Genomic DNA, 8,479 nt, shown 5'->3' with positions numbered 1-8,479 from the left:
TTGGATGCTTATCTTGCTGGGATCCTATGACCCCAGCTGACTTCCTGCCCTTTGGGCAGGGGGCTGGACTCGATGATCTCCCGAGGTTCCTTCCAGCCCTGATGATGATGTCTATGAAATCTAACTGTGTTAGAAACAGATAAGAGTGACATCCACCCTAAATCAGCAACAGAATTTGGCACCAGGGGAGAAAGGGAACTATTCAGAATATGCCAGTGATGTGTAGAATATAAGATCATTGCCATGTTAACACTGAACCAAAAAAAGGTTAATACTCTGACTAGAAACTGGTCAGATATTTATAGAACAATTCTACTGTAGAGCAAAACTGTTCTTTGATCAAGAAAATACACTTCAATGTAATGTTTGAGTCTTAACATTTTCTTGCTCTCACATATTTTGAACACTAGTTTAAATATAGCCAACACCTTAATTTAGGACTAATATATGCACTTGTAAGATTTTGCCAGCACTCTCAGCTTTAATCAGATTTCTAGCATCTTCTTCCTGCAGCCTTTGCAATGTTTGCGGTTAAGCAGAAACCAAGCTCAACTTGAGAAACTGGGTGGTTTTTTTGAGTTTCGATTTTGCTCACAGGGGAATCTTAAACACAGCTCTGAAAATGGACATCCTCTCATACAAGCCACACTCCCTCCCCCGAAGCTTGCAGAGAGGTCCATTTCTTTCTGTATTTTGTAAGAAACAATAGAGAAGTCATTCTACTAACATCATCAACAGTATCCACTTGGAACAACCAACCTCTTGGCATTCTTCACGCAGCAGCCAAAGTCCAGCCAGCAGCAACATTTTGTTCTCAAGGCCTGACACTATCGCAGTAACAAGCAAGATTCAGTAGTAAGTAAACTAGAATGTGTTAAACTTAAACCAACCTGATTCACACATTTTGGAATCTCTGTTTTCGCTGAAGAGAGAATATTCTGTAAGGCAAGGAACACTAAAATGATTAAACACAGCCAGAAAAAAAGGAAGGAAATTAAGTAGTTACACTCACACGTGCAGTTCTCTCTACTGCAGTGACCAATACATTTCTCAGGACAAAAGCTATGAATCCACAACCACTTATACACTAGACATAGTTTCCTTTCCAACTCTCCAACAACGGGTAGTTTTGCAATACGTCTTTTTGGAAAGAAACAAGGGATGTGGCAAATGAAGTAAAAACACTAATACATCACATTCAGTATCATGCAACTAGTAGAAGTCTATACTTTATGATGCAGAGAAGGCAATCCTATCACAGAAAATGTAACTGCATACAATGAATAGAGTGGAAGTAGTCTTTTCACAAGCTCCACATGTGATTCAGTTCATGCCAGGTAAGTGGGTTTCCAACTTCATTTTTCCTAGTTTGTTTAGATATTGTCATCATATTTAGTCACCGTACCTTTCCTCCGAAATCAAGAAACACAAGCAGATTCACTCACAACCCTTCTTTCATACCTTCAGCCAAGTCCTGCTACAATCTCATGCACTTAATAGAACATATGCACTTCTACAGACTCCTTTATTTGTTAATTTCAAAGTGCTATGTACCAGTAGCACCCCTCATTAAACTTAAGATACTCCTTTTAAGACTCAAGACACCCCTCTAAAAATGTCAGCTCTTAGTTTTCACTTGTTTACTTGACTATAGAAAAATAAGAGTAATTTTTCTGTTGCAAAAAACTCAGCAAGCTTGCAACAGGTCAGAAGGTTTGTAAATCCATGCATTCCTATTGAAATCTATGGGTTTATCTTGAAAACCTTGTTTGTACACTTAACAGTGCTAACACTGCATGACACCCCCAACAGCACCCTTGCTGGGAGAATCAATCAATCTTCACAAATCCTTACAAGATAGGAGACTGCTGTTTCCCTTTTGAAAGGTAAACATATGAGGTGCAAGATTATACAACAAATCAATGGTAAAACTGGAAAGGGAACCAAGGCCATCCCCCAGTTCCTACTCCCTATAAATCTGTGTTTCAATAGTATTAGACTGCAAGGAGTGAAAAGCTCCTCTACTGGGTGTAGAAATCACTACTTACCTTCCCTTTGAAAATGTCTTATGCTGGGTCGAGTCAATTTGACGAAGGCATATTCACTCCCTAAAGCAAAGAGTATGTTAAATGCATAACAAGCCCAAGCACCATGCTGTCATTTCTTTCTCCCAAACACCTCAACCCTCCATTCCATTCCTTCAAGAATACTATTAAACTACTCCTCCCCTCCCTCCCCAACTACAGGCACACCAGACCCTTGAGAAGTTTGTTCACATGCTTTAGATTTGTGGGATGGGGAGGACATAAAGTGAATGGTATATCTAGGGCAAAGGAACACGGTACCAGCAGAAGCCAAAAGGGGAGTGGAAATAGAATAGGTTACGTATAAAAAAAGGCAAACAGGTACGGTGGACAGGAGCACGGGCATCTATAACTACTATGACACAATCCAATCTAGACCCTGGAAATGATCCCAGGATCCCCAGGTCCCAAAGTTTCCCAGCTTTCTGGGAAGTAAGTTTGAATGCCATTGGCAAAGCATCCCTCATCCCTCTGTAATGGATATTCAACAAAGAGGATGCCCATTAATTCAAGTGCTAGAGGTCTGTACTGTGGATGTAGAAGTCAAAACAAGACTTTGCCTAAAGTGAAAAAAAAAAACAAAAAAACAGACAAGATTCAATCCTGAATGAGCAATATGATCCAAGAAAAACTCCAAATCCTATCCTTTTGTTCACCATGTGCAAGTGACTTCTGTGAATGTGCCATGTTTAATCATACACCAAATTTGCCCCCATCTCAATCCTAAAGCACCAGCAATCACAATCTGTGGATTGTCAATTTCCCTTTACATCATTAGTGGATTAAGAAATTCGTTTCCTTGCACGCAAATTCCTTGCAAAATCCCCAATCTTGTGAGAGAACAGGAATTAAAAAAAAAAAAAGACGACAAACCCCAGGGTAACTCCACTCTACCAAGCACAGATGAAACTATCCTAACCATCAGGCAACAACTAAACTTCAAAGGACTGTGAAACCAAAGGTCTCTCTACATAGAAGCTTGGAGGAAGGCACTGTTTTTGCAGAAAGCAATGAGTCCCAGAACGCTCCTGGCTAGAGGTGCGGATGCACGTGCACAGTATATTGGTCCAATATTGGATCAGCACCGATATAAAGAAAATGGACTATCAGAAACCAGCCTGATGTCCCTGATACTGTGGCAGATAAAGGTAAGCAAGGAGGAGAGCTGTGTGCAGCTGGTAAGTCTGTTGTGGTGCAAGGGGGAGGAGGGAGGGAGGGATGTGGTGGGGGCTAATCAATTGTGGTGCACCAGCTCTGTGTGTGACTGATAAGAAAAGAGAGCAAGGGGATGATTCCCTTCATACCTGCCTGCTGCTGACTCCCTGCCCCCCATGGCTGGGAAACCATTTGCAGCTCTGCCAAGCCCCAATTTGCACCTTTACAGATGCAGTACCCGCTCTGCCACCTCGCTGGGTGGACTACCACCTAACACAGTTGGGAATACCCCACGGGGTGGGGGGGGAGCTACCCTAGTTCAGGAGTTTCCAGTCCCTGAAACCTCCCTAGAGATTTTTAGCAGCCACCCCACAGGAAGCTCCGAGCAGCACCGGCCGCGCGGGGGGGGGGGAGCGGAGCGGCAGCAGCGGGGCAGATAGTTTCATAGTTTGTAGGGTCGGAAGGGATCTGAGCAGATCATCTAGTCCGCCCCCTGCCATTACAATGGCTCCCAGGGCTCGGGGCGGGTGCGCCTCGGGCCCTTCCCTGCTGGCGGAGGGGCTGGTGCCGCCTCAACGAGAAAAGGAAGGTAAGGGCAGTCACAGCCACCTGCCCCGGGCACGGGGCTGAGGGTACCCGCAGCGAGGGGCCGGACCGGGGCCCGCCCGCTCACCTGCCGGCGCGTCAGGCATCGCGCGCCGGGGCGCAGTGTTCGGCAGCCTCGCCCTGCCCGAGGCCCCGTCTTCCGCCCAGCGCCCCGCCGCCGTCTCCCCCACCGGGGGCCGCTGCCGAGAGCGCAGGTCGTAGCCCGCGCCGGCCGCCATCGTCGCTTTCTCCGTTTCCGTGGCGCTGTAGTCCCGCCCTGCTCGCTCCGCCGAGGGCGGGGCCAGAACACGCACTTCCGCTCCGTTGTGCTGGGGGCTGGAAGTGTCGGCAGCCTCCGACTCAGCCGCGCCCGGCTCGGGGCCGCCATCTTGTGGGGCGCTCGGCTCGGCGACGGGGGCGCTGCGCGGCCTCAGCGGGGCCCGCGGCGTAGCGTGGGCGAGTGACATGGCTTCGGACCTTCCCCAGTCGAATCCGGTCCCGCCTCCCTCTCCCGTCCCTGCGGCCGCAGGGATGCGCGGAGGCCGGGCCGGCGCCGCGTCTGCAGCCGTTGCTCCCCGGCGCCGCTTGTGACGGACAGCGGCTGCGGCGCCGCCCCCGGCTCGGAGCAGCGAGGAGCAGGCCTGGGAGAGCCCGGCCTGGACTAGGCCGCCCTCCAGCGGGCGCAGTGAAAAGAGCCTCCCGGGCGCTGTGTGGAGCAGCCCAGAGCGGACCCCCGGCATGGGGCAGGTCCCACCGGACCGGCTGGGCGGCGGGGGCCGGACGGGCTTTCGCCTCAGAGGCGGCAGAACGAGGTTGTGCCGCCTCTGCCCTCACCATGTTGCCCCGTGGTTTCCAAGAGGCTAAGCATGATCTTATTCCAGCCAGCTCAAGTTCCTGAAAAAAGCAGCAATGTGCTTAAGTTTTAAGCCTAAATTGGAGAAACAAAGTCACAAAAAGAAGCAAGCTCTCTCTGACGGTAACAATTTTTCATGGACTCAAGAAGGTCGGAAAAAGGATCTCCTTTAGAGTGCCCTCCTACCATTTAGAGATGTTTTACAGGCAGTACTTGGATCTGGCCCTAACTCTTCCCCCACCCGGCTCTGCTGGAGACAAGCAGCACAATATTGCTCATCACCTTTGGTAGCAAATTGAAGATAAAGGAGCAGTGTGCACTAGGGCTGTGTGAAACGGAAGTGTTCTGTTTCGACCGACGGTTCGACAGAAAAGCGTTTTGTTTCAAGTCGAAACGGCTGTTCCATATCGTTCTGTGGAAACATTTCCACCTTTTGAGCCTGTTTTGACATTTCACCCCTAAGATATAATGGGGAAGGTTGAAACAGGCTATAACATTGTCATTTCTGGCCTGAGTTAGATGAAACTTGCAGGAATGGTAGCCCCTTATGAGGGCCTGAAACCTGTCAAGCTTCAAGGAGATAGGTGCAGGGGGTTCAGAGAAACTGTATCCCAAAGTCTTGAGAGCAAAATTCCTGTCACTTGAAACCACAGTGGGGTTAAACTGCAGGCTTGCTAGCCCCTGCTGAGGTAATGAAGCCTGGCAGGTCTCAGTGGGATAGGTGCAGTGGGACTCTGAGTTCTGGGGCCCTGCACCTCTGGCTGGTGACAGGCAAAACTCGTGACATGGGTGGGTGACACTGTGTGTGTTCAGGTGCACCCTTCCTGGCACTGGAGCCTCTGCACAACACAGTGGTGTGCTCCACTGAGGCTCCTCCTCCCCTACAGCCTCAGTCCAGTCCACCACTGTAAACAACGGCAGGTGAAAATAATGTAGCTGGCTCAACAGCAATGGCACCAGCAGCATCTAAAGTAGCCAAACGGAACTATCACAGAGCCTTTCTTGTTATAAAGGAATTGACAGCAAGAAGTAAAGATGTTGTGTTGGATATATGTTACTCGTGTGTGATGCCTTATCCTGTGTTTTTATGTTTGTATGTTCGTTATGAAAAAAAAGGAATAGAGAAATATTTCTTTGGAAGCTTTCAGGTTGAAAAACCCTTTGTCAGGCTGAGGAAGTACCTGCATTTGATATGTCTCCTGGTCCTGGATGGAAGGAATAGTAAAGAAGCCAGAGGCTGGCCTGGCATCCAATGCAGGCAAGAAAGGCAGTCAGTGAAAATGGAAATGGTGGTGTCAGGGGGTGAGGGAAAGGGTGGGGTGGAAAGGGGGATGTAACAGCGTAGGTAAAAGTGCAGATGTACCTAGGGTGTCAGATGTCCAGCAGGTTGCAGTGTGCCAGAATTCCACTGTGTATACTGAGTCCATGAATTTCTGTACCTACTACCTAGGAGGCTGATGAAGTACATTTCATAGGCCCAGCTCTGAAAAGTGGTTTGTACATTCAAACAAGCACCTAACATCACCAGAACTGAAGCCAACTTCCTGCAGCTCAAAATACAAAACCTGCCAACTAACTTTAGCACCCCCACAAAATGCACACCAGAATCTATCAAACACAATGATACCCAACTATCTGTGGGGGCACATTCCACACCAAAAAAACACTCTGCCTCCAGTCTCTCAGGCCTGATCCTGAGACGGAACAAATTACAAACCACTTTTCACAGCCAGGCCTATGAACTTCACTTCTTCAGTCTCCTAGGTACAGAAACTCATGGACCCAATATAGATTAGACAGTGAAATTCTGACACTGCAACCTGCCAGACATCTGACTCCCCAGGTACCTCTGCACTTTTACCTGCGCTCTTACATCCCCCTTTCCCCCCTCTCCTGACACCTCCACTGTCATTTTCACTGACTAGCTTTCTTGCCTGCATTGCGGGCCAAGCCAGCCTCTGGCTTCTTCACTATTCCTTCCATCCAGGACCAGGAGACACCAACTGCAGGTACTTCCTCAGCCCAACAAAGAGTTTTTCAACCTGAAAGCTGGCATCCCACGCAGCTAAGACAAGCACACCAGGAGTCTCACAACTGCATTGCAACCAGCAAGTGTCAGGCATGTCAAAGACATGACAGGTCTGGGCTTTCCTCAGCCAGGAATGTGTGCATGCAGGCGTTAGCTGGAGGTTATGGCGCCTCCTACCCGCCTTTCACCAGGGGATCGTTGATCCTGGCATTTACGGGGCTGCCGTACTGCCAGCAGTCCCACCAGGCCTCCCTACCCTGGCAGGGTACAGTTTTAATGGTCATGCCTAGGACCTGGAGCCTTCTCCTTCCCCATAGCCCCATCCCATACCTCCAAGTTTGTCCTGGCAGGGGAATGAGCTCAGCAGGGACATGTTCTTCCCCTGCTGGCTGGTGATGCAGTTAGTGCCCCCTCCAGATGAGAGCGGGGCACTACCTGGTTTTTAAAATATCAAAAAAGGAAATAGGTGTGGACAGAGTGAGGAGGGTGGCATTCAGTCCATCTGCACCTGGAGCTTGGGGATCCCCAGCAGCAGGAGGTTCACCTTCAGGAACATCAGTTGCTCCACCAAACCAGCATCCAAGCAGGTGTGATGGGGTATCACTAGATCCCCAGCAATACTGAACATCTTCTTGCTCGGCACACTGGTCAGTGGAGTAAGACAGGTGTTCCTAGGCAACTGGCCAGATCTGGCCACACCGGGCTGCGGCTTGCCCAGTAGGCTAAGGGGTCTCACAGCAGCAGCTCTACATCTTCAGCAAGATGGGCAGCCAACAAGGTGTGAGTGCTACCTGCCTGATGCTGGGGTCTAGTGACTCTGGACCCCACCATAGAAGCCATGCCCTTAACCCATATTGGCAGTGCCTGTGGTGGAGGACAAGACTGGCTTGTGGATGGTGTGCTAGCATGAGACAGTGGATCCCCCTGTTCCACATTCCCCCGCCTCTGCCATTCTGCCTCCCTGACTCTCTTAACCAGCACCTCCTTCCACTGATTCAGTGTTTGGCTGCCACATATGGTGCTCTTCACCCTTGGGTTACACACGGCAGCCAGCACGTGGACTGAACTGCACCGCAAGGGATCAGGCTGTTTCCTGATGCCCTCCTTCAGCTGCCTCACCAGTGCCTGCATGTCTGGTGACAGCAGCATGCCCCAGCCAGGAACACTGATCCTCTGGAAGCTCTCCATTTGGCTCTGAAGTTCCCTCACTATGGGGATCACCTGGCTAAAGATGGCAGCAGCATTGAGATTCTCTGTGGCCTCGAGGAAGGGCTTGAGAACCACCAAGATCTGGGGGATGGTATCCCACTCAGCTTTGTTCAGGGGGCTGCTGATCCCAATTTCCCTGAGCAAGGCCATCTCATGGATGGCCTTCTGTTTCTCCACCAGCCTCTCAAGCATCAGGTATGTGAAGTTCCACTGAGTCTCCACATCCTGCATGATTTTGTGCTGAGGGATGTTCAGCTCTTTTTGTTTATCCTGCAGCATCTTGCCCCCCTTGATGCACCGGTGGAAGTAGCCTGCCACCTTCCTGCATTTTGAAATTAGCTTGCTGGTAGTGGCAGCACCATCACTGGCAGCCCTGTCCCCCTCCAAGGCATCCCTGACAAGGTGCAACTTGTGTGCCATACAGCAGATGCCAACAAAGCTGGCATCACGGACCATCTTGACCATATTGGCCCCATTGTCAGTGACCATGAACCCGAGGGTGAGCTTACCCTGCCCAGCGAGCCACCCCTGCACCAAGTGGTTCATGGCCCCCATGATCTCTGC

The 8,479-nt window shown here is 50.0% G+C and overlaps 1 protein-coding gene across 1 annotated transcript in view; it reads right to left on the bottom strand.

Annotated features, from left to right (window-relative positions):
* LOC109307177 (torsin-1A-interacting protein 1-like) overlaps positions 1 to 4,584 on the bottom strand; it is a 21,359-nt gene extending 16,775 nt beyond the window's left edge. The window contains exons 1-3 of the mRNA XM_019530934.1: positions 3,913 to 4,584; positions 2,049 to 2,108; positions 891 to 938 (exon numbers count right to left, since the gene is read on the bottom strand). Of these exons, the coding sequence (XP_019386479.1) occupies positions 891 to 938; positions 2,049 to 2,108; positions 3,913 to 4,564 (760 nt within the window). The 5' untranslated portion in view covers positions 4,565 to 4,584. The remainder of the gene's footprint in view (positions 1 to 890; positions 939 to 2,048; positions 2,109 to 3,912) is intronic.
* Positions 4,585 to 8,479: the final 3,895 nt, after the last annotated feature.

Source organism: Crocodylus porosus, unplaced genomic scaffold, assembly GCF_001723895.1.
Source record: "Crocodylus porosus isolate Cpor-Errol unplaced genomic scaffold, CroPor_comp1, whole genome shotgun sequence".
Classification (NCBI taxonomy): Eukaryota; Metazoa; Chordata; order Crocodylia; family Crocodylidae; genus Crocodylus; species Crocodylus porosus.
Note: the sequence above shows the minus strand (reverse complement) of the source record. Positions and strands in the feature narration are given on the sequence as shown.